The 26,628-nt window shown below is 30.2% G+C and overlaps 2 protein-coding genes across 2 annotated transcripts; one reads left to right on the forward strand and one right to left on the reverse strand.

Annotated features, from left to right (window-relative positions):
- Positions 1 to 1,118: 1,118 nt before the first annotated feature.
- On the reverse strand, positions 1,119 to 10,863 carry LOC101245362 (kinesin-like protein KIN-13A). The gene is made up of 14 exons (XM_004239764.5): positions 10,635 to 10,863; positions 10,376 to 10,489; positions 10,026 to 10,263; positions 9,168 to 9,389; positions 8,394 to 8,585; positions 7,178 to 7,282; positions 7,025 to 7,102; positions 5,434 to 5,515; positions 4,382 to 4,544; positions 3,344 to 3,673; positions 2,754 to 2,972; positions 2,071 to 2,671; positions 1,899 to 1,964; positions 1,119 to 1,777 (listed from the first exon to the last, which is right to left on the reverse strand). The coding sequence occupies exons 3-14, from the start codon at positions 10,209 to 10,211 to the stop codon at positions 1,595 to 1,597; spliced, it is 2,427 nt and encodes an 808-aa protein (XP_004239812.1). The 5' UTR covers positions 10,212 to 10,263; positions 10,376 to 10,489; positions 10,635 to 10,863; the 3' UTR covers positions 1,119 to 1,594.
- A 2,965-nt stretch (positions 10,864 to 13,828) lies between these two features.
- LOC101267410 (universal stress protein PHOS34-like) lies at positions 13,829 to 15,409 on the forward strand. The gene is made up of 3 exons (XM_010323084.4): positions 13,829 to 14,098; positions 14,461 to 14,677; positions 15,259 to 15,409. Exons 1-3 carry the CDS (start codon positions 13,927 to 13,929, stop codon positions 15,344 to 15,346), a joined length of 477 nt encoding a protein of 158 aa, XP_010321386.2. The 5' UTR covers positions 13,829 to 13,926; the 3' UTR covers positions 15,347 to 15,409.
- The last annotated feature ends 11,219 nt before the right edge of the window (positions 15,410 to 26,628 follow it).

The raw sequence follows: 26,628 nt of genomic DNA on the forward strand, positions 1-26,628 counted from the left end.
TAATATAGTTAGAAATAATTTGACATGAAAATTTTCCTTTCACTCTAAATAAATGGTTCACACCCACACAAATGTCTAAGGATTATTTAGACTGCAAGCTTCAAGTCTTTCTTTTTTCTTAAACATCATGCTAAGTTAAATGGTGTCACATAAAATGAAACTGAAAAAATATGTTTTACTAATATATCAAAGATAAATAATGGGTGTATTTTGGTATATGAAGGAAAATGGTTAAATAAGTGGATTTGATTTATCTTCTTGTGTTTGGCATATATACAAAAACTCAAAAAGTATTATTCTAAAAAATAATTTTATTAGAAGAGAGAGAGTTGGGTGGTGGCAATGGGGATGGAGTAAATATTATGTGAAATGTCATTTATAGAATTTATTTCTTAATTTCTATTGAGGAAGTTATTTTTTTTAAATTTATCTTTTTTTAAAAAACTTTTTTCAAGAAATATTTTTGATAATACATTTTTCTTTCGCACGGAACCCTAGCTTTTAATCTTTGAAGGACTTTATTCTAGTTTCACTTTGACTTGTACTAAATCAGACACGTACTTTATACTTAGTCATCTAACCTTAAATTAATGCTGACAAATGACAACCCATAATATAAATGAGAAGATTCTTTTTAAATCATTTTATTGGGAGAATTGTATAAGATTCCTATAGACGGTCCACTGGTAAAGCCTTTTCTTTTCTTTTCAAGAATAAGAAATTCAACACTAAATATCTCTATTTTACTTAATTAATTTTTGGAAAATTTTCACAACTACCGAATCCTTATTGTCAACTTCAGATTTAGTTAGGAATATATGACTACACAGATTGGCTGATTTGAATATGTAACGAAAAAAATGACAATCCAATACAATACATAAAGCATTCCACGTTTATGTAGGGTTATTATATCTCACTTAAATAACTTACCTTAACTTCACCCCTTACTACACCCCAAAAAATCTATTTTTAGCTGCTGTGTAGTCATGACGCTACCCTCAGGAAGGCCTGACTAGCTCAAAAAACCAAGCATGTGCCTCTGTTAAGTGAAACAATTTTATTAATATCAAATAATCCTGAGGTTTGAACTTATATGTATTATAAGTGAATAGACATAAAACATAACTGCTTGATACGCAGTGAAATCATCGAATCAATAATGTTGTTACAAAGAACAAATAGTAAAATGTTTTAGTTACAATTAAACACCTAACTTCCCAAAAACCTATTGCACAACATGGAATTCGACAAAACACAGTAATATATATGGATTTCTGTCCACATATTTGACAAGTCCAAATCTGATCACAACAAATTTAAAAAGCTCTGAAACGCCCTGTTTCCTTGCCTGGAGTATACGAAGGTGAGTTGCTTCACTAATTGTATAGCATGAGTTGTACGTCTATAGTTCCTTTCAGACTATGTTTTCATATGCACATCGTAATTTCACCAAATGGTTTGCATATTGGCAAGAGAGAAATTAAACTACAATTTGAATATTACAAAAGGCGGAGTTGTACAAGTGAGCGGAGAGAGAGAGAGATAGAGAGAGAGAGGGGGCGACCACTTCAGTTAAAAGCTCAAATGTTGTCTACCGTGGTACCCTCTTTCTACTCAGTATTTCCTGCTCTTTTAGTCGATGCTGGAATCTGGAAAGACGAGCCTGGAGGCTGACCAGGCTTGCTGCTTTTCGCGACAACACATAGCTCAATTGTGTTACATAATTGTCGATGAGACTTCCAGGCTGATCAACTTCTGCCAACAGTTTCATTTCCTGACAGAGAAAAGCAGCAATATGTTAATTATTTCAAGTGAACAATATTCCCAGTTTTGCAAAGAGACATGATAAAGTGTTAAAGAGCTTCATTAGACCAGAAAAACTATGATTTTCTTACTTCACGAACAATCTCCATCGTATCTTCAATTTCTTTCCTGTGTGCAGCCATCAGGGCCTCTTCTTCCTTTTACAGCAGAAAAAGGAAAATTACATCGACATCAAAAAGGCCAAAACTGTTATTAATGAGGATATCTTACGACATGAGAAGTAAAAGAGCTTCATAGGCTAACCTGCAGTAATTCATTGATATTATCATCATGAGGGGGTGAAGAAGGTTCATTTTGTCCCGATCCAACACTTTTTATACTTGCATTTTGCTGTTTATAACTCATAGAGGATGACTCAGAGCTCGACGCATCTTTTCTTGACCATTTTCCTGGCTTTTCAGGTTTCTCATCACGAGAAACTTTCCTCCGCGGTGGAGATACTTTCTGCACCTTGTCTTCTGTATCAGTTGAACTCTGCAAATTCGATGTAGACTGCATTCTTTGACCAGCTGGAACACCATAGTTATTCTTCGCCTCAAGCCTGTCCCTATCCATACCACCAAAATTTGTCCCTCCATCATCCTGACTGTTGAAAGTTTGATTTGAAGAAAATCTAGAGGGTTGTTTATCAAAAACATTAGCCGAATTGTATGATGTTGTTTCTTTCTCCACAACTCTTCTATTTGCTTCTGATACTCTAGATTCTTGAGGTTGCTCATAAGCGTCTTCCGCCTCAGCAGAGGCAGCCAAAGTAGTCGGTAGAGAAGGTTCCTTGAATGTTGGAGTTGTTACACTTGCACTCTGATTTTTGTTGGTGTTTCCACCTTTGGATAGACTTTTAACCCTGTAAATGCAATGTTAATAGGTTCAGCGACGTAATAAAAATGAACAAAACATTCTACTGGTACAAAAACGGCTAGAACTACCTGTCTGCATATCTTAATGTGTTGAGTGTATGTTCACATGATCCAGCATTAGGAGAAATGCAAGAAATCATAACTGTCTTTGAGTTGCCAACAAAGGAGTCACGCAACACTTCAGTGAGTTTGCTCCCACGGAACGGGATATGAAGCTGATCATTGTCAAGAGCACGAATGCACTCTTTAAGAGCTAACAAGCTCTTGTTAATTTCTGCTCCCTCAATTCTAAAACCAAACAAGAATGTCAATTTCAGAGATATGCTACTTCAAACATATTGGCAGTAAAGGGCCATAGAATTGTTTTTAGGTTGGGCAGGAGGGGAAGGAAAACAAGGAAAGAACAAGAATTCAAGTGTTCTATGCATCACTTGAATGCTACTTTATAGTTTGGTTCTAACTGGCCAAAGTGAAAACTAGGTACATCTCTACAATAAAATTTAACATACTTGAAACAGTTGGAACTTGTTAACTTTATTGTAGAGATGTACCTAATTTTCACTTCGGCCAGTTAGAACCAAACTATTAAGAAAGAAATCTAGGCATTCCCTGAAAGGTATAATATAAAAAGCAGCCAGATTCATTCCATAATAAGGTACCTTGTTTGCCTGTCATTATCAGTAGTGTCTGCACCTCTCTCGCTACCTGCAAGGTCAATAAAGGAAATCTTTCCGATGACTTTCCCTCCTTTGGATTCATTTCCGTCATTATTTCTTCTAGTGTCCTTCACTTCATTGTGTTTCTTGACGACAAGTTGTAATATCGCGTGAGATCTTGATGATTCCTCATTTGCACCAGTGGAGCCTGTACTTCTTGAAGCGTTTCCTCTCTCAATAAACTCTTTCACAATCTGTACATCTGAAACTTCAAATTCCTGGAGCCCAACGATGCAAACCTGCTGACGCCCGTCTTCTCTCATGCAGAGTTTCCTATGTAAAAGCAATGTTCAGAAAAAATATATATATACATGTATCGGTCATGAAATCCCATATTGATAAAACAAAACTATAGGTTTGACAATCCATTATTCTTCAATAAGTCGGACAACCAAGAAAACTGTAAATGATATTGTGCATATTATGGACTGTATGGGTAGAGAGGAACTGTGGAACTTTTGTAGCAAAAAGAAGACTATTTCTCAAGTAGATCTTAAATGCATTTTGACCATTAAACTTTTGGTAGAAACATTTTGAATAGCTTTGATAAAATCATAGAATTTTTTTGACTCACTTTAAATCATTGAGGAAGTCAGCCAGGGACTTTTGGACTCTATTAATACCCCCTTAGTACTGTTATTAACAAAATTACTTATTAAAGAAAAGTAATTGGACAACCACAATCCACTCGACCACTGGATTGACATGCTTTTTGTCATCAATGATCAATCCTTTAGGACACATAAGCCTTCAAGTGTCTTCTCTCTCTTTTATCTTCCTTTTATCTTTTGTGAAAATTTTCTACAAAATTAGATACCACCACAGAATGAATGTTGGAGACCCATTCAGAGGCTCAATATTGCCCATTCTCATCTCTGTGTTATGCAGGGTACAACGTACTTGAAAAGAGAAAATATACCCCATTAAAAATATCAATAGACATTCAAATGAAAGCTTTTCAATGCAGGTAAGAATACTAACTTTCTATCACTGAGAAGATCGAACAGTTTCCCACCATATATTTCAAAAAAGCTGAGCCACAACTTGAATCTCTGATTACGATAAATTGGCTGATGCAACAATCTAACAAGATCCTCTGCAGCTCTGAGAGGCAATGGTTGCATTGTGTATGTCTTACCACTACCTGTACCATAAAGAAAGAACATCAATTCTGAAATAACCGATTGAGGAGCTGCCCATAATAGCAATGGCCAACTATACAGAGAAACTAGAAGTGATAAGAAGCAGAATTTAAAGCAAAGACTGAAAAATTCATACAATCGCGTGTACATTAAAACATGTAACTTCCTCCTGCACTTTTATAATTTGAAACATCTTAAAGCAAATATATGAAGAATGAGTGTGACAAATCGTTCAAATCCAGAACAAAAAGATGAATAAAATAATCTAACCTCGACTAGATTAATGTTGTTTATAAGCATTCTGGTCCAACGAGTGTGGATCCTAAAAAATCTCTCTTTTTCTGGTAGTAAAAGTCACATTTTCAGAGGTTATTTCAGAAACATGCAAACTTCAACCTGAAGCAAGGAACTGGAAACACAAAAACCAGATAATCTCACATTTAGGTATATTTTCTGAAGGTGATCTCAGGATTCAGGTAAAGAAATTGGAAGCAACTTCATTTGCCACCAATAGCATCAACTAAATTGTGAGTTTAAAATTCAATGTTCAAATTCGCCTTGAGATATAAATGAAGTCAGTAGATGCTCAATTACTTGTGCCTAAGAGGATGTAAATGTCTTCTACTCTTGTAAGTCATGCATGAACATATACTTGCTGAACTTTAAAGGGAAATTCTTAGAAGGGTAAATATAACATTTGACACTCTCACATTCCAATGGGAAGATATTTCAAAATTATGGGACCCTTCTATAAATTCAGTGGAAATTAAATGACCTAAAATACAAACACCAAAGTACATATAAAAAGTATTAATGAGCTAAATGTGAGAAAATAAATGAGTGGCTTATACTGAGAAAATAAATTAAACATGCAAAGAAAATATATCAAACCTGTCTGGCCATAAGCAAAACATGTTGCTTTTGTGCGCTGAAAGATGGTAGGAATAATTGGCTCCACGGTGGCGCGATAAACCTGTGAATTGCATGAGAAAAGATAATGTTTAAGCATAAAATTCAAACATAAGCATATAAAACCATATAAACGAACTTACTGATTCTCTATTTATAAAAACAGAGAACCCGACAGTTTTAATGCAGAAAACAATCCAGTATAACCATATGCTCACAAAGCTCATTTGCCTAAAGGATACTCACCTAAATTTTCCAGTTTACATGATGTAGAGTTTGCATATACCATCTCTTCTCCCTTCAACCTTGAGTCTATACACTCACTAGCTATTACAGCTGAATACATAATTTCTCTCCTTTTTATGAAGGTCATTTGATGTTTGTTGACCAGCTTATGAACCACCTTCTTTCAGTCTTTCTGCAAGTATCTTAAGCAAGAATCTTGTATCCACCCCCAGCCCCAAATCAAACTATAGTCCTTCAATTCAGAAGCACCAACTATTTAGGAATTAGAGCTATAGATGTGGCATTGAAGCTCCTTTCAAAGGTTTGATAAGTGTGAAAGTATTGGACAGTACTAATGATGTCTTCCTTCAACAGAACTCAAAAAGAGAGAGAAAGGCTCATAGGAAATCCATCAGACCCAGGTGCCTTTTCCATTCACATAATACTCTCTAAAATCTCTTCATCTAAGCTGGGTTGGTTATATAAATCCTCTAAATCCATTTTGTTCTATTCAATCCCATTCTTTCCAATTCTAGTAAACTATTTGTTTCCTTAAGCAAATTAGGAGTTCACATTGACATACAAATAGCTAACCAAATTAGACTAAATATAAAGAATAAAGACCGAATGGAAATGTAACAGAAAAGCATTAAGGTTTTCTCTTACTGGTTGGCATCTCTTATATGATCCTTTTCTTTCATCATGTTACGTTATTAGCTAAGTCAGTATTGAACTATTCATTATGAGAGATGTAGGTTATTACAATAACTTCCATCCATATACTTTTTAGTCTACCTTATACCTTTTTAGCAACTCTTGTCATCGTAGTGTCACGCCTATTGACTTATGCACTAGGAGGTCCATTTAGTACATTGCCAAACCATCTCAACCCTCTTTATTTTTCTCCATATGTGTTACTTGCACTCTGTCTAATGTAATTACTTCTAATCATGTTTCAATCTTGTATAAAGGCACACTATCTTACCATCACATTAATACAACACAAAAGTTGTGGATATGTTTCATCTTAGAGGCCAAATTAACTCTCAAATAACTCATCTCACAATTGTCTTTCTAGGTATCTTATTATCGCAGAGCAAGCACTCCCCATTTTTAACATCATAGTTTAATTCACTGTGATACATCTTCATCTATTATGCCATTCTCCTAAAAGGTTGATCCTAGATATCGAAATTATTTGCATTCAGGCATGACAATAAATCATCAATTATGGAGAAGAAAAGAAGAAAAAGATTGAAGGCAGTCTGTATCATTTTCAAAATTGTTGTTTGGACCCATAAAATTCGTCTTTGCGATTGACTTCTATTAAAAAGTAACAAAATAATACCTCATCATTTGTTATGTACTCATCTAGAACAGCATCAAAACAGAATTCATGCTTCTCCACATAAGCAGTCAAGTCCACCTTCAATAATGAATCAAGCGATAGTTAGTCTTAAATATGGGCTGATTCATAAATCAGAATCAATGGATTCCAAACCTTTAATTTGGGTTCATGAACAGAAAGAGAAGCATTGTCAGATACAGTGACAATGTCATCCTCCTTCCGAGAAATTTCTTTCTTGTTTAATGGTCTTTTGCGCACCTGGACAAACATCATGATCAATGTTAGGAATATTAGACATGAAGTAACTCAATATATCAACTGCACTGCCATATGAACGTATAGAAAGGGGTCAAACAAAAAATAGTAACAAAATGTTTTATAGTACAAACAGATAAAACTTAATCAGCCCACAGTAACATGGAAGGGTAAGTACAAAAATATGATTATGATGCGATTTTCCAAACACCACCAATTACGCCATAAAACTGGAAAACGTTGGAATTTACTATCATCCCCAAACAACATATCTATAAACTTTAAGGCTAATTTACTCTATAACTTAAGTCGATGTGGGAGCTTAAGAGGATTGAAAATAATATAACACCTACAAAAGTCATCATAGGAGTCATGCAGCTTAATTACCAAATATCTATAAGTACTTCAAGTTGCACATGGATTACCCTATTCTCCAAAACTACCCAGGCCCAGCGAAACGAGAAAAGAAAATACAGGCCTTAGAGACCTCAAAATTATGCATGGGAAGTAGGCCATTGAGTTATATTGTTCTCACTTCTAACCAATCTTGAAGCAAGTGATAACTTGTTTCAAGTGTTATAGGCAACTAAATTGTCACTCCACGTGATTCAAGAACCCATGAGGATATCCAATTAGTGCAGTAACTGAAACTCGGTGGAAAATGAATTTCTAAAAAAACTATTTGCTTTTTTATCATTTTCTTTTTATCCTAAATGAAATACTCTTATAGGCTCAAAAAGAAATATTTTTATAGGAATGACATGGCATGATAATACCAGAAGATGAATAGGGTAATATACATTTATCTTATGTAAATGTCATCATGTGTTTATAAATGTCCATGTCTTGATTACTTGGTAAATATAAATACAGCTATGAGAATCAGTTCGTTTATACCTATCAGGAAACAGAAAAAATGTCATCTCATTTCTAGTAGAACCACAAATATTTCTAAATCAGCTGCTCACAGAAAAGGGTGATCACACATTTCAAACGTTCACAATTTACCGCACAGAAAATGTAAACAACTATGGGATTTTGCAGCCTCAATGATGTTTCATTATCACAACATAAAATGTGCCCATAATTGATTGTTCATGCACAAGCGACATACCACTACTTTAATTTTTGCCACATTGTTTTCCCTTGTGTTGATTTCCTTTTCAATTATGGGTAACCCAGCTACAGCATCAGTGTCTGGTTGTGCTTTTTGCTGCCGATGGGTTGGGGCATCAAAGTCATTATCAAATGCTCCACTTGGTGCAGGAATGAAAGGTGACTGCTCAAATGGTTCTGAAATAACATGCTATACAGAAAATAAAGCAACAATTATTGAACAGCAATTGCCTCTAGACAACAAGTAAGCAGCACTTGTGGTCTTCACTCTTTGCATAAATAAGATTCAATGCCAATAAAACTACATTATAGATCTTCAACCAGTATGTGAAAAGCTCTAACTTCAATATGGTATCTTTGAACAATTATCTCCGGATCTTTAATTTTTAAACAGTTTACTGTTAAGAAAAACCAATATAATTAGGATTCTCGTGTCAAGTCCATAGTAATCCAGATAATCTTATACATTGAAGGGATACGAGATAGGTCAGCTACTATTAGATAGCTTCCCATAGAATGGTCAAAGAGACTCCAAATAGAGAACAACTACATTCTTTAAATTAAAACATACTCGGTACACCTACTTTCCTGTCTTCTTGCTACTTTTCTCTTTTACCTCAAGGATGGGGATGGAGTGTGATTGATGGCAGAAAAGGCTATCAAGTCCTAGGCCAGCTAGAAGATTGCTAGTCCAACCTATGTTCCCAGCAAAACTACATCCTAACAGGAGCAATGAATATGCTCAATATGAATCCAACTAGTATTTCCATACCTCAGATAAGAGCTCTGTATCATCCATAGAATGCAGATCCAGAAGTCCAGCACCAAAGTCTCCTCTGAATTCCGGAGAGTAAAAGCCATCAGATGGTCCAATACCTCCGGAGCTTTCGGCAGTAGGAGTATATGGATCGGATGCAGATTCACCATTAAAGTTGAGGTTTCTCATTAGTTTGAAAAGCCTCTGTTTCTCTTCCATAGACTGAGCCCCATATCCCTTCAAATAAAATTCCAAGCTTCGCAATTATTAACAAACACGATATGGCAACATCCAAACAAGAACAGTAATGCTAAAATAACATTCCATGACCCAGAAGCGTAAGAAAGAAGGCGTGAGGCAAACAAAATGATCAGTATTGATCCTTAAATAAACCTCAATGTTGACTCACTGTAGCCAGAAATGCAACCAGACTGACTAAGGTCAGTGGAGCTGCGCATAGATCACTTTTCAATGACAGGAATGGTATCATTCAGACTAAGCACCTAAACAACACGCAAGTCACATCTATTTGTGAATTCCAAAATAGTGTAAACCAAATATTGAGAAGAGCTTTTGGACACTACAGTGGGCAAAAGCTGAGACAATTCAATTTAAGCTAATGTAGCAGTTACGCTGAGCAGTGTTGATCTGCGTACTGCGTGTACTCAAACCATAACGTCTACATTTGAACAAAATGTAAGCAATATTTATTTTTACACTTGGGATCTTTTATTACATCAACTACATCTCAATCTCAAACTAGTTCCAAATTCCAATCAACAATATGAAACGTTTATATACCTTATCTGCTATTCAGGACCATCTTATTCCAATATTTAAAAAATTTATCTAGGGCCATTAATGGAATATTACCTGCATAAGTAGGAGGCGGTGATCCACACCAGTAGAAGCCATTGGAGAGGCCAGATGCTGCAAGCCGGCTGACTGAAGCCATCGCGCCATGACAGCGTCTCCGGCATCACCAGCAGGGCTGGCATTGCCCTGCTGATCATACAGAGCAGTAGCCGCCCCGTTGCTCTGCTGCATCTGGCCACCCATGTGGCGCTGGGATCTGCGTTGCGGCGCCAATTTCACGATCTGTTATTACACACTTCAACAACAACATTTAACCAAAAAACATCACATCATCAAAATTTAGCAACAACAACAAAAAAAAAATGTAGATCGTAATCAAATAACAAATCTATGATATCGAAACTCACCTGAAGGCGAAAAGTCGAAATCAAAGCAGCAACCAGCACATTAACGTACTTAAACGTGAACAAAACGACTCCGTTTTTAAATCGATAAACGCAATTATCTGGATTCAAATCGTCCTAGACACACAATGCATGTTAAAAATCTCATAAATCCATCAACAAAAAACAAAATCAACCACATAAAATCTCGAAAACTTGCAGAATTATACACATACACAGAGAGATACATTATAGATAATTATGAATATGAAAATTGCGGTACCTGATTGAGATGAAGAAACTGAAATTCACGATCTGCAGAATTGAATTTTGCAGAAACAGATCTGAGAGCGATAGAGCAAACCAAAAAGCCCTAAAAATTTTGTTTGGTTGAATTCAATGTAGAGAATTCATGGAAGCAAATGATAAAAATGGAGAGAGAAAAAATAGTATCCTTTTTATCATGATGAACTAAAATTCATTTCTAACTTTCATGACTCACAAATTATTATATATATTTATATTTTTTATTTTTAAAAATAATTATTATTTTATTTATTTATTTATTGTATATTTGTGTCTTGTAATGTACTTTTTCTTTTGTTATAGTAATAATTTGCTGACATGGTTCATTTTTTCTTTGAGATAAATTGCATTTTTAATCCTTTAATTATTGTGATATTGTTATTTTAGTCATTAGAATATTTGATAAAGAAGTATTTCACTTTTCATGACATTTTTCTTTTTTCATTTTTCATGAATGTTTAATTTTTAAGATTATTTTTAGAATGTTTTTTTTAATTTTATCTATTAGCTATTAATTAATGGTGAGTTATTTTAATTATAATTAATAAGAATAAAAGTGAAAAGTTAAGCTTAATTTATATCTTAATTTTTTTTTTCTTAAAGGATGTGAAACACTTCAACAACTCAATTAATTTGAAATGGACAATTAATTTGAAATGGAGAAATATAAACATATGTACACTCTTTTTAAAATTCTATAATTGTTTTGAATTTTTTTTGTTAAATGTATTAAATTATGGTACATGAAAACTAAATAACAACATGGATAATTAGTTCATAGGCACCAACTGAAGTACATACATTTACGTTGATTAATGTGGGATCGAATTAAAGTTTCTTTACGTACTAATAACATATGAGTAGTTAACAATTTAGTTGAGTATTTATTTTTGTGTGAGTTTTTAAAGAATATTTTGGTCTGTTATGAGATGTAAATTTATTTTAGATAGATTTGATACAATGAGCTCGATCGAATGAGATGTTCCTCAATTTAGTCACTCTTATGAGTGAATTACCACAAGTTGATGAAAGACAAATGAATATTTTAATTACTTGAAGATCAAATGTAAAAATATAATATTATATAGAACAAATTTTAAGTTCAACATTTCATACGATCAAATTGAAATTACAATGCAAAAAAAAAAAAGGAAAAAACTAAGGTTGTTATAAAAGGATAGTAAATAATAAGCAAGGACAAACAATAACAAAATTCTTATTTAGATTGGTGAACCACATGTCTTGGTTGATTGTGATCATTGCATCTAAATAGCCAATACTAAATAAATAAACTAAGATATGTGTCTATATTTAACGTTAAAGAGAATTGATCCAATTTGAATATCTCTATAGGATAGATCTCAATAGAAAATTGAAGAGTAACGACAACAAGTGATTAAGTTCAGCTCCTCTGTTCATTTTATTATTTCATTGACAGATTTGCACCACGTAAGTCAATAGAAGCAAACAGGCAATCGGCCACCTAAAGAATCCATTTTTGGGTATTAAAGAGAATTGATGGATCTAAAGAGAAAAAATTATTTAGAGAGAATTGAGTAAGCATTATTTCAGAGGAATAGTTTCGATAATATGTGATCTAATTATCAAATATAGCGAGAGTTTTGATAATCATCAAATATAACAAAAGTTTTCAAAATTTGCTTTGTATAATTGTTTCAGTAATATAATTAGGGGCAGAGACCTAGTAAGGGTTGAGGTAATTATCTGAATCCTGTTTGGTGAAAAAGTAAATCATTATTTTTATATTTCGAATATTTTTAGCGAAAATTTTAACTTCGTCACTGAAAATAATAGTTTCGAAATCACTATAACCCATGTATAGTGATACAATATTTTGATTTTAAATAATTCATTAAATTGAAAACAAGAAAATAATATGTTTATACTACTTCTTGAATAAGAAGCGTAAACAAAATATAAAATCAATAAATATCTCTAAAAGTATTTGAGTAGTTTATATATCTTGCCACGATGACAATGATTACTCAACGTGCGTGATAGAAAATTATTTGATGACATAAATAATGATGTTAAATTTATTAAAGTAATTTTAAAAATCTAAAAAAAATATGTTTGGTTAGATCTAAATAGTCTCTTATATATATATATATATATTTGGAATAATCTATGTTTTTAAAATTTATCAAGAGTAAGTATGATTTATTATTAATCAACATATAAAAATGTAGTTTCTGCATATATATATTTTCTGATATTTTTGGTCAGTTTCTAGTATATATTTTTTTGGGGGGTAATATATGGCTAAATCAGTAGCTGAAAAAGTGAATTGATTAATTAAAGTACATAAATTAATTAAAAAATGTGAATGAGCCTTTTCTTTTCCTTTATTTTCTCTTTAAATTTGATTTTCTTTATTTTATATTGAGTTGTGCTTGGCATGAAGTAATATCTGTCATTTTCTTAATTACTTGATCTATTAAAAAAGAAACAAATTGTCTCTATCTACTTTTGATTTCAATTTAAAGAAGGAATTAAGAGTAAAAAGATAAAGAAAAATAAAATAAAGATTTGATGTTCTATCTATTTTGATTCCACCCACATTATTACTTTTTGTTAATTTGGTAAATATCTCGTATTTATTTTAGTTTAGATGTACTTTAAGTAATTTATCGAATAATTTACTTAAGCCACTAACAACACAAGCGTACATGATTAATGTATTATATGCACATAATGCAACACAACATTTATTTGGTTCTTAATTTGATGAATATGTGTTCACGTTCTTTTAATTCAAGTATATTTTAAGTAATTTATTGAATAATTTATTCAAATCACTAACAAAGAATAAGTGTAGATGTGATTGTATTGAATCCACATAATGCAACTCATTATCATTTTTTTCTTCTTATAATTTGATGGATATGAATTTATCATGACTTTTAATTTGTATGTACTGTAAGTGATTTATCGAATAATTTATTCAAGCCCCAGATAACGTAAGCATGGATGGTTATTATATTGCATATATGATATGATATTGATACGAGTGTGTACGATGCATTCCACATTAAATTTTTCTTAAGTGGGTGGACGTACTCTTTTCTCCCTTCTTGACCAACTAATGTCCATAAAAAATTTTTAGATCCATTTCTAACGGATCACATTTATTTTTTCTCAAAAACTAAATTACAATATAAACCGTCAATATTGATCACTATATATTCCTAATTATTATAAAAACAAAAAAAAAATATTTTTAATCTTGCATAAATAATTGTGTAACAATGGGAGAAAAACAAGTGATGATATTTGCTTTAGATGATAGTGATCATAGTTATTATGCCCTTGAATGGATACTTGATCATTTTTTTCCATCTCCATCAGTTTCCAATTTTAAACTTATGATTATTCATGCAAAACCTACTCCAACTTCTGTTGTTGCAATTGCTGGACCAGGTATTATTAATTTAGATGTGATTTTTTTCTTTCTATAATATAAACATGTTTTTTTTTTCTTCCAACAATATAGACATGTCGATCAACTCGTCTCTGATATATCACCTGAACACTCAACTTACAAAACGATCATTTAAATACCTTTGAAATTTACGTGACATGTCAGCGTTAAGTGGTCATGAGATGATGCGATGGGGCAGAGTTGAAATGTTTAGTTGCCAGTTGAGATTAAGTTACACATCCTCAAAATTAGAGTGCTTACTTTACTTGTCGACGGAAGACGGTTTTTTTATAACTACTTGTTTTCTTTTCCTTTTTTTGGCATCTCATTAACTAAACTCGAATTCTTTAATGTTGTATAGGTACAAGTGACATGTTTACATTGGTAGAGTCAGATATTAAAAGAGCTTCCCAAAAAACTATTGACAAATCTAAAGAATTATGCAAGACTAAAGGGGTGTCAAATGTAGCATGTGAAATTATTGAAGGTGATGCTAGGAATGTTATTTGTGAGGCTGTTGAAAAATATCATGCCTCTATTTTGGCCATGGGAAGTCATGGATATGGAGCTTTCAAAAGGTACAAATACTTCTATCTCTCGAAAATCGAAATTGATAACACGTTTGACCAAGTTTCTGAAAAGTTTAAAAGTATTTTTTTTAAAGTATTTATTTTTAGAGAGTGATAAATTCTTTAGGAAATTAAGAATAAGTTACTTAAGTAGTAGTAGCAGCAATAGTAGAAGGTAGTATTTAGAAATTGAAAAAAATAGGGTTTTTTTTTTCCTAAAGCACTTTTGAAACATTGATCAACCACAATTTTTAAATGAACTATTAAATCTAGTTGATTATAATGGAAAGTTAATCATATCGACTAAGTATCAATTAAATTTGAATAAAAAAAGTATATATACCACCCAGGGGTGTAATATTAATGATTTCGAGTTAGAATTTCAATAATGGACCCGATGTCCTTGAATGGTCTTTATGAAGTGCAAATTTAAACATAGTCGACCTAATGAATTTCTAATACCAAATAATTATATTTTTTAAAAAATAATCCATAATCACTTAGAGAGTTTAATTTTCTTTCTCAATATTTTTCATAATTTTTTTACTGAAAATTATTGATTAAATTTCATTGTTGTATGCTATATACAGGGCTGTTTTGGGTAGTGTAAGTGACTATTGCTCTCACCATGCTCATTGCTCTGTGATGATTGTAAAGAAGCCAAAGCCAAAAGTTTAAGACAATTTTTTTTGTCCCCCCCATGAGTTAATTTTCTTGATTTATATAGATTTAAATTTAGTACTTTCGAATATATATTTTTTAGTTGACATTCTTATATTTAGTAAATGGTGTATTCAAAATTTTGCATTCTTTGTACTATGAAAGTAAATGACAATAGAATCCTATAATTAATATGATTTGCATGTTCTTATTAAGTTGTTTTCAGCATTAATAGATTGATAAGTATTTTTAAATTTTTACTTAAAAATTTTAAATTTAAATTCTGAATATAAAATTACCTTTAATAGAGAGCTATTTATAATTTTTTCGGGATAAATCTACAATTCTAAATATACGTAGTTGGTCTGAATCGTACAAGATCGAATCATGACCTTAAAAGTCATCCTTTCAAGCCTTTTCAATTCTTTTTATATTTTCATTGGACTATTGACTTTCAAAAATTCTAGTCTGACATTCACTAATTTACTTTTTATGTTAATTAATCTATGATGAGAAATTTAATAAGTATATTATATCTATCTAAATTAGAAAAATCAATGAGGTTTGGGGAATATATGATATACACAAATCTTAATATTTTCTTGTAGAAATAGAGAAATTTATTTTTTAAAGATCTTTGACTTTTGTTATGCATTAAATTCAGCCACAAATAAGGAGATATAGAAAAGTATATGACAAATAACAAGGTAAAATTGCAAAGTACCATAAAAAAAGTCAAAAATAATAATAATAGTATAATGAGATATTCAAAACACATTAAGCAGCTGAGCATACCAGCTAGAATAGATTATAGAAAATAATAACAAATAATGGCAAAATAAAAACAAGAACTACAATGATAATACAACTAGTACCATGACATATATCAGTCACTCTTACCAATAAAACAATACATTACCTACTAATTAACTTTATAACCTAATACGTATCCTCCACATCGTAGCTCTTATCTAAGGTCACATCCTCGATAACATGAAGTTGCATCACATCGTATCTTATCAGCTTTTTATAATACTTCTTCGGCTTAGCTCTCCTCGAACCATCAATAACCAACTTCTCACACCTTTACAGTGCATCTACGCATCTCTTCACATGTCCAAATCATCTCAGTCTAGCTTGCTTCACTCATTTTGTTGATCACCACAGAGCATATGGTAGATCATGTAGATCTCGCTATATCTTTATCCTAATTTGCAATGCTTAGGTGAAGAGATTAGACCACAAGCGACATCACTATAAATCTGAATTGTTACCTAGTGAGGATGTTTATGGTCTCTTGAGAAAACAGTGAATTAATTCTAAAATACAATATAAGATATAAATGGCTTATTTCATATATCAGGAACAATTTTGACCATTTTTTCTTTTGAAAAAACACCACTTGATAATGTATGTATGCTATCAAAACTAATTAAGTCAGATTCTAACTTCACGTTAGCACATAATGTGTAAAGAAATATAGGGGATACTTATGTCTTAGACATTAGAAAAAAATACTAATTAAAAGTATTATAGATAAAGTTTCAGTTTCGTTCAATCATTATTCTAGTTGGCAATGCTTAGGTGAATAAACTAGTTCCACACGTGGCTTGCACGCCACATTACTAAAAATTCGAGTTGTTAACTCCTGAAGATATATATGATTTCTTGGGAAAACAATATGACTTTTTTTATTCTAAAATATAACATAGGGTGCAAATGATCTATTTCATATTTCAGGGGCAATTTTGATCATTTCTTTTATAAAAAAAAATCACTTGATAATGTGTGTGTGTATCACAACTAATTAATTCGGATTGTAATTCCAAAGAAATATAGGAGATATTTATGTCTTTTCACATTAGAAAAAAAAACAAAATTATAAATATTACGCACACAAATTATTCTAGTTGGCAACGCTAAGGTGAATAAATTAGTTTCACACGTGGCTTGCATGCTACATCACTAAAAATTCGAGTTGTTAACGCTTGAAGATATTTATGATTTCTTGGGAAAACACTGTGACTTTTTTTATCCTAAAATATAACAAAGGGTGTAAATGATTTATTTCATATTTCATGGACAATTTCGACCATTTTTCTTTTAAAAACACATCATTTGATAATGTGTGTGCGCATCACAACTAATTAATTCGGATCGTAATTTCAAAGAAAAATAGGGAAATACTTATGCCTTTTCACATTAGAAAAAAAAATAAAATCATAAATATTACGCACATACATTATTCTAGTTGGCAATGCTCAGGTGAATAGATTAGTTTTACACGTGGATTGCATGCCACATCACTAAAAATTCGAGTTGTTAACGCTTGAAGATATTTATGATATCTTGGAAAAACAATATAACTTTTTTTATCCTAAAATATAACATAGGGTGTAGGTAATTTATTTCATATTTCAGAGGCAATTTCGACCATTAAAAAACATCACTTGATAATATATGTGTGTATCACAACTAATTAATTCGGATTGTAATTCCAAAAAATACGAGGGATACTTATATCTTTTCACATTAGAAAAAAAAAAAACAAAATCATAAATTTTCAGTTACTTTCCATCTATACAATGTGAACACATACATGATTCATAATTAAAGAATCTATTACAAAATTACAAAATTGGCAAAAGTCAAATTAATTCATGTTACAAAACCCTCCAATTTGTACCATTTGTTCTGAGAATGTTGTAGATGATTCTACAAGGGCAATCACTAAGCTTAAGTGCCAACATTTCTTCCACTCAGGTTTATATAACAAAGAATTTACAAATCTATAAAATAAATAAATTATTCATTTATAATTATTTTTGTATGTATTAGATTTTCCTTTACTCAACATAAGAAATTGTTTATTAGATCTATTATCATATGTTTTTTTTTTAATTTGGATATTTGAATTTATGAAGTTGGAATTTTTAATTTTTTTAATTCGTTGGAAGTGAAATAGAAAACTTGTAGCATCATAAATTGAATTTATTTTCTTGTCTTTTAGACGTAAAACCTTGGTATAAGTTGATTAAAAAATTTTTTCCCCTTGTTATGCAGATTGTATTGGAAGTGAGTTCAATATAAGGGGAAAAATGATATGCCCTAGATGCCAAATTGTCGAAGAAGATGGAATTTGGATTAGATTTACAAATTCTGACTCTGAGTTTGACGCTAATTTGGACTCTGATTCTGACTCTGACTCTGAAGATGAAAAAAACAACATTGAGAACGAAAATAACGAAGAACAAGTATTTTTTTTACTATAGTTATTATTTAATCATGTTAAAATACATTAATTTAATATAAAAATTAGATGAAATTGAATTATTATCGTAATCTTTAATCTGAATATTGATTATCTACATTCAATTTTTATTAGAAGAGATATCTTCTATTTTTGTTGTAAATGAAATTTTTTTTTCATTATTTATTAATTCTAAAGAAATAAATTTCTATTTGATTTTTAGCCTGAAGATGAAAATAGGCGGTTTTTTCATATAATTACTGTTGAAGCATACACTGGAAGAACTACCTATATGAGGTAATTAATTTATATTTTTTTTTCGAATTATATTCATCTTTTTTCATTGTTCATATGTTAAAATTTGAGTATTTTTCAATTGAAAATAGGGACCCTCCTCTTCCAATTGATGGTGCAAATCCAGTGTCACATGAAAGATCTAGTTTGTATGAGCTGGCTCGTAACAATCTGGAGCCATGTTTGGAGCTCACCTTAGCCACTGGTGGTGACATTTGTGGATGGTTATTTTATATGTTTTTAGAATTAAAAAGACTATGTATTTTACCTTTTGAAGCTTGTTGAACCTTGTTTATTCGTTTTATTCTGTTTTATGTTGAATCGTTGCACTGTTTGGCGAATTTCTTTAAAGTTCATTAAACTATGTATGTATGATGGTGTTTTTCCTTATAGTGATGAGTATGTGAAGATTTCATGATATGAGGTAATGTAAGAGTTACTAGGTAGGATGAGTTAAGAGTATATTTTAACTAGAATGAAATTTATATTAAGATGATGTGTCATTCTATTAATGACGATCAAGTGTAGGTGTTGAATAAAAGAACAAATTATTCATGAGGTGATAGATCTAAGCGAAACTTATGATTTTTGGGAGATCCCATGATATTTAGAAGGGTATAGAACTAGTTAGCTAATGATGTGTAGTGGAGTGGGTAAATAGTACTTAAGTTGTGAAAGGAAGTGTGATGGTAAATTGTAAGTATAAATAAGAGAAAAGACATAAAGACACCATTAAAATTGTCCCGTATTTGCATAAAGACACCTTAACTTTTAAAATGTCCTATTACCCCACAAAACTATTTAATTTCTTTGTAAATGGATCATTTTGACCCATTTCCTAGTCTCAGTTGTTACCACGCACTTGAGGCGCGTCATGCATTATTTTTACTGCCATGGACCAGTTTAAAGGTGCCATGTGTCATTATTTTTCTTTATTATTAATTATTTTATCAATTTTTGTCATCTTCCCCAAATTTAAATCCAAAATAATCATTGTTAGCCCTAATTTTTCAATTTCACAGTTTTTTCAATAGCAAAATCAATGTTGATACTCTTTGTTTGACCACTTCATCATCTTCTCTAATAAAATAAGACATCACTATTGACGAGAAACTTCTGGATCAATGAAGAATATGATTTTCTTGTTCAATAACTTCAAAGTAAATACTTCCAAGCTATGGATGCTCCTGTCTAAGCATCACAACTGGCCATAATGGCTGGGAAAAAGATTGGCTGCCACAAGTTGGCCAATGGAACATGATGAACAAGAAAATGGTAATGGAGGAACTGTTGTCAATTGGATCTGCATTAACTTTTCTTGCAATGTGCAAGAAAGTGTTACACATGGGTTTTGTTCTGATTTAGCATAAATGTGTGAGTTATTTAGGTCTGAGTTTTGCTACCAAAAGGATTGCAACTAATAGCAATCCCACATTCAAAATTTTGTTGTCACCTAACTCCATAGCTGAATAAAAAAAAATCCGAAAGAAGAAAAATTAAGAAAAAATTTCTTGAAGGTGCAAGCCAAACAGAGAAGAAAAGAAATGGAGAAGATGACTTCTCTTTAAAGAATAGGGTCGGGTCAGGTTGAATAGGGAGTTGAGCAACACGCGCCACTACATAGACGAGAAAATGGGTCAAAATGGCCCATTTACAAAGAAATTAATTAGTTCTGTGGGGTAATAGGACACTTTAAAAGTTAAGGTGTCTTTATGCAAATACAAAACAACTTTGATGGTGTCTGTATGTATTTTCTCTATAGAGAGATAATTAGTGACTACTTGTGATGAGGTCTTAGTGAGTGAGTGTTTTTCTCAATTTTATCTAGTAATTACCAACTAGTTTAGTAACGTAAATGCTTATATCGCTATTTGGGTGTAGTAAAAAATATTAAGTTTGAATTTGAAATGAGTGATGTGACAAAAAGGATGAAAACATAAGAATGATGGTGCTAGTAGAGATCTAATGTGGTAGGTTTGATATAAAGTAGATGAGGAATTACGAGGTTAGTTACAATCAGTGGTGGATCCAGAATTTCGACTAAGGGGTATAGTTGCTTAGTAGTTAAGGAGTGTCAATATATATATTTAAAAGAATATTTTTACTCTAGCGGCAAAATAACGGACGAGACCCTTTCGTCAGAAAATTTTGTTGTATAGCTAGAGTAAAAATATTCTTTTAAATATATATATATTTAAAAGAATATTTTTACTCTAGCTATACAACAAAATTTTCTGACGAAAGGGTCTCGACCGTTATTTTGCCGCTAGTAACGATGAATGTTTTAAGAAAAATATTGGTGTGGCATATATAAAGTTAATTTGCCACTAGCTTAATTTGCTTGTTTGTTCATATTATTCTGTTTTTATATTGAATCGTTGCAATGTTTGGTGGAATATTTTCTTTAAAATTTATTTATCTCCATATAATAGTGTGATCATAAAATATAAAGTTCAGGAGATCTTCATTTATTCTAGATTGCAATTAAGAGCATCTCATAAAATATATAGTACAAACAGAAACTATACAAGTTTTGTATAAATATATAAATCTAACTTGATAGGCAAAAAAATAATAATCTTTTTTATCCACTTTACGTTAATTAACCAAAGTAAAAAAAAAAAGTTTTTTTTTAAAGACCTTAAATTAGCTCAAATCACAGCTCATCAAGATAACTCATGATAAATCTCTATTATATTTTGAGCAATTCCCTCATTTACCATAGCTAAATAATTAGCCATGAGATAGTCATTTTTTTTATTTTTTAATTCACAATTCCACAACACATTTAAATTAGTGTGTCCAAAATTATAATTAATCACCCAAATCCAATGAAAAAGTCTACAACATAACAACTTGAACCAACAATATGAGAACAAGACATAAATTGAATAATAACAACATATTCAGCGAAATCCACTAAGTCGAATTTGAAGACAGTAATATGTAAGCAGATTTTATCACGTCATCGTTGAGAGATTGTTTTCAAAATAATGTTGGCTTAAAGTGTATCAAACATAAATAAACAAGAAAAAATTAATGAAAAAGGCATAACAATACATAAATAATGTGATAATCAATAAAAAGACATAATTTGAATAGATTTGGTTTTTGGGAGTTGATGATTTCTTATGTTCACTTCTTTTTGTTACTTAGCTTTGGTTGATTAGAGTTTCCTCTCTTAAATCCTCCTCTCATTTTTTCTTTATATATATATATATATATATATATATATTAGATTTAGGATGAAGTGTAGTTTTTTTTTTTAGGTCTAATTAATTTTCCTAAAATGTCTATTATAAATTTTGAATAAGATTAAAAAGTTTGGAAGAGTATGTTTTCGATAAAGATTGAGATGAAATTTACTATGTGGCTACACACAATATACTTTGATCTTTTTTTATTTTTCTTCTAAAAATAACCAACATTAAAATATTAACTAAAATATATTTTTGTAAGAAAATATAAGAAAATTCAAAGAACAGGTTTTTATGATTTTTCTTTTTCCTCACAAATAAGAGATAGATGTATAATTTAAAAAAATATGATATTTTTTTTATTTTTAATTTTTTCAAGTAAAATGTACTAAAATGAAATAAAAATTAGAGAAAAGCTTAGATTTAAATAAACATTTAACGCAATTTTCTTTTATTGAAATTCAAAAAGGATCGAAATCCACGTGTCTATAGTAGAAAAGGAAAAAAAACTTGATAGTTGATATGCGTTTTAATAAATAATTAATAATAATTTCTATTATGAAACTTGAAAAATACAATTACCCTAAATGTATCTTTAACATTAAATCATTTTAAAACATGATAATAACTTTTTTCCATATATATATATGGAGGACAACATTTTCAAATAATTTGAAGTTTAACACTATTATAGGAAAAAAGTAATTAATAGATAATGCAAATTAATTTTCATTTACATTTGACCACCGAACATAATTTATAGTAAGAAAATCTACATTTGACCACCATTTATAGTAAGAAAATATAATAAAAAGTTTCAAACTTAGTTAGTCAAATTAATTAATGGGTAAAAATGACCCTATAAATGATGCTGAAATTAGCCTATTTTTTCACTTCACTCTTCACTTCTCTTTTTTACTATTAAAATTGATTTTTGTCTTAGTTTTTTTCAATAGTTATGGCAAATATTGTTTTCCCCAATGATTTAAATAGTGCCCCTCTTTGCACTGTTTGTGAACACAAGGTTGTTGATGATGGCACACGATCCATCACCAAATTTATGGACATTATTTTCATGCCGGTAAATATTTATTCATTTATATATTTTTATAAGGATTTTTTTATATAAACAGATGATAAATTGATTAGTTGATCTTTCGTTACTCAACACAAAAGTTGTTTATTTGATGTATATGACTTTTTTAATTATTTTTTGTTTAGATCTTTTATTGATTAAGTTGGATATTTACTTTGTTTTTTCTTATATTCATTTGAGGTGAATGATAACTCATGTAGTTAGCTAAATTATTTTCTTTGACCTTTTAGATAAAACCTTGTTATAAATTGGTATATATTTAATTATAATTTTTTTCTATGTAAACCTCTGATAAATCGATTAGTAGCTAATTAGTTCTTTGGTTACTCGTCATTAAAAATTGTTTATTTGATTTATATGGCTTTTGTCTTGAATTTTTATTTGGATCTTTTAATTGATTTAGTTGGGTTTTTACTTTTTCTTTTTTTACTCATTTGAAGTGAGTGATAACTCATGTAGTTAGCTAGATTATTTTCTTTGATCTTTTAGATAAAATCTTTGTATAAGTTAGTAAAAACAAGTACAATAAATTTATTTATTTTTTTAAAAAAAAAACACATAGAAACAACAAAAGATAAAACATATTGTAATTTTTTTTATATCGTCTAATCAAAAAGTTTGAACGTTCATATGATTGATTCCATTTGTTTGACACACATATTAAGATCTAATAATCTAATTGTATAAATCTTATTTTTCTTTTTAAACAAAAATCAGTTAATTTTGAATTTTTATACTGTCATTGATTAGTCTTCAAATTTTTTTTCTATTATACAGATTGTATTGCAGTTGAGTTCAATTTTATGGGGCTTATGAAATGCCCAAATTGTGAAGTTGTCGAAGAAGACGGGCTTTGGATGAAATTTGCAGACTCTCAAGATGGAGAGAGTAGTGATGAAGATGAAGACGAAAACGAAGAGAACAACGATGAGGATCAAAACAATGAACATCATGTAATTATCGTATATTCATAGTAAAATAACATAAAATGAGATAGAGATAGATTCTTATCATACTAATATAATTTTTAGTTTCAATATCACGTGCAGGTCAACGAGGGACAATCTTCAATTTTAGGGTTTTTCTTACTAAATATTTTATGTTTATTGATTTTGACCTTTTAATTTTGTGTGTACAGTAAAATTATACATCGCTTAGCTTTTTGATTGTTTATAAATTCTAAAAAAAATATAAAATTCTATTTGCAATTTAGGATATGAACCCTCTTCATGCAACGAACGGTGCACAAAATGGAGGTGTTGGCCCTATGAGGTAATTAATATTTACCCTTTTTTCCCCCTAATTGATTATACTTTTAAGATTTTAAATTAATGTTTGTGCAAGAATAATTTTATTGTGTTTAATATAACTTTTGTCGAATAAAATATAATTTTCTTATTGATTATATATACTTTTAGAATTATATTTAATTTATTTCATGAACCATACGTTGATTTGAGTACTTTGTTTTTGAAAAATAGAGGGAGACAATTGCATGTCCCTCTTCCTCCAGATGCTATCGAGATGATTGAGCAGAGGATCTGTGTCTCGTGTCTAAACAATATTGATTCGGATACTGCGATTCGTAACGACATGTTGCCAACTTTCGAGCTCATCACTTTGGAAAACACAAGCTCTTCAGTTAGTGATGCATCTTCAAGCAAGACGCATTGATGAAAAACATTGGTGTAAAATATCTATCAAACGTGACATTTCAATGTGATTGTTCTATCTATTTTTATTTTCGAGTCAGTTGAATTTAAACTATGCTTTTTAGCCTTTGAGATTTGTAGAATCCTTAATTATGTAATTGTGTTTTGGTGAAAAATTACTTACAATGCTTCGATTAGTTTTATTTTTCAAAAAAAATTATAAAACTAGTCAAATTGATGTGTGCGTTATAATTACTTAGAGCTTCAACACAAAATTGGTGGAAAATGCATTTGAAAAAATCAAACATGTTTTATTATTTATTTGTTTTGAGTCTTAAACATGATCTTTCCATCTACAAGTATTATTCTTTTGTCATAAACCAAACATGTAGAATTATTTTTGATAATTGGTGTTGTTGAGATTCGATTAATTAGTGTATTTTCCTAATTTTTCTTAGTTTATGTTTCAAGCAATTTATATTCTAATTTTAATTCAACTTTTTTTGAATTAGCTAGATATTTAACTTTGTTATGTTTGATTGATCCATAGATGAGAAAATATGTTCTTAACAATTCCTTTTTATTTTTCTAAACTCACAGATCACAACACATTTAAATTAAACTAGTGTGCAAAATTTTAATCAATCATCCAAATCCAATGAAAAAGTCTACAACATAACAAAAAAGTCTACAACATAACAAATTGAACCGACCACATGAATAACAACATATCCAGCCTTAGGATTGTACATGACTGAGTTGGTTCGAGTTTTTTTAAATATCAAATCAAATAATTTGTATAAAAAATTTAAATTTATAAATCAAATCAAACTAATAAAATTTAATATTTTTTAGGTTTTTCAAACTCTGTTTTTTTCCGGGATTTTTAAATACTGAACCAAACCATTGTGTCGAGTTTTAAAATTTATAAATCAAACCAAATAATAAACCTCAATTTTTTCAAAATTTTGGATTTTTCGGTCTAGTTTGCATACAAACATATGATTAACTTGTGCTTCAAATATTTATTTAGTCCAACCAAAATACAATTATCTAAGTTATTTCTAAAAAACAAAAAAACACAAAATATGAGATGAGTATTGATGACATAAAAATATTTAATTAAAAATGACAAAGAAATCATCATATAGAATAAATATTTTAAAGTCATAATGAGAATGATCATAATTTAAAAGTACTAAATCGTGCTAAAATATATTTAATAAGTATTCGTTACATTGCTAAATATTTAATCAAAATTAAAATTAGATTATCTATTTTAATTATCTAAACCATTGTAAAATTAAAGAACAAATATTCAATATTATTATCATTCTTAGTGTTGAATTGATTTTCTTTTTGCATTAATATTAATTTGATCTTGATTTAAGTTTTATTATAATTATCAACATCTAAGAAAATTTTTATTGGACCATTCTGAATTCTAAGTTTTAAACTTGAAATAGCATATTAAAAGATAAAACTATGAAATAGTATAAGAAATATTTTAAAATTATATCAAAGTAATATTTTTACGTATATGTCGGGTTGATTTGGTCTTGGATTGATTTTTTTTTTAGTTAAAACCAACCCAACCCAAATATAGTAGGGATTTTTTTTCAATACCAAACCAAGAAAAACTAAATCACAAGTCGATTTTTTTTCTGAATTGACTCGGTTTATGGCTTGGTTCAATTTTCGATTCGATGTTATACACCCCTATATTCAGTAAATCCCGCTAAGTGAAGTTTTGAAAGAATAATGTCTAAATAGATCTTACCACTTCATTACGTAGGAACATGGGTTATTTT

Source organism: Solanum lycopersicum, chromosome 5 (assembly GCF_036512215.1).
Source record: "Solanum lycopersicum chromosome 5, SLM_r2.1".
Classification (NCBI taxonomy): Eukaryota; Viridiplantae; Streptophyta; class Magnoliopsida; order Solanales; family Solanaceae; genus Solanum; species Solanum lycopersicum.

What these genes read in the sequence shown, in the direction of transcription:
- LOC101245362 (XM_004239764.5), bottom strand. Translation starts at nt 10,211, where the DNA reads ATGGGTGGCCAGATGCAGCAGAGCAACGGGGCGGCTACTGCTCTGTAT. An exon ending in ACCGCCTCCTACTTATGCAG is followed by an intron (nt 9,390 to 10,025) that starts GTAATATTCCAT and finishes TTTTATTTGAAG; the next exon opens with GGATATGGGGCTCAGTCTAT. An exon ending in TGGCAAAAATTAAAGTAGTG is followed by an intron (nt 7,283 to 8,393) that starts GTATGTCGCTTG and finishes ATGTTTGTCCAG; the next exon opens with GTGCGCAAAAGACCATTAAA.
- LOC101267410 (XM_010323084.4), top strand. Translation starts at nt 13,927, where the DNA reads ATGGGAGAAAAACAAGTGATGATATTTGCTTTAGATGATAGTGATCAT. An exon ending in TGTTGCAATTGCTGGACCAG is followed by an intron (nt 14,099 to 14,460) that starts GTATTATTAATT and finishes AATGTTGTATAG; the next exon opens with GTACAAGTGACATGTTTACA. An exon ending in GGATATGGAGCTTTCAAAAG is followed by an intron (nt 14,678 to 15,258) that starts GTACAAATACTT and finishes TGCTATATACAG; the next exon opens with GGCTGTTTTGGGTAGTGTAA.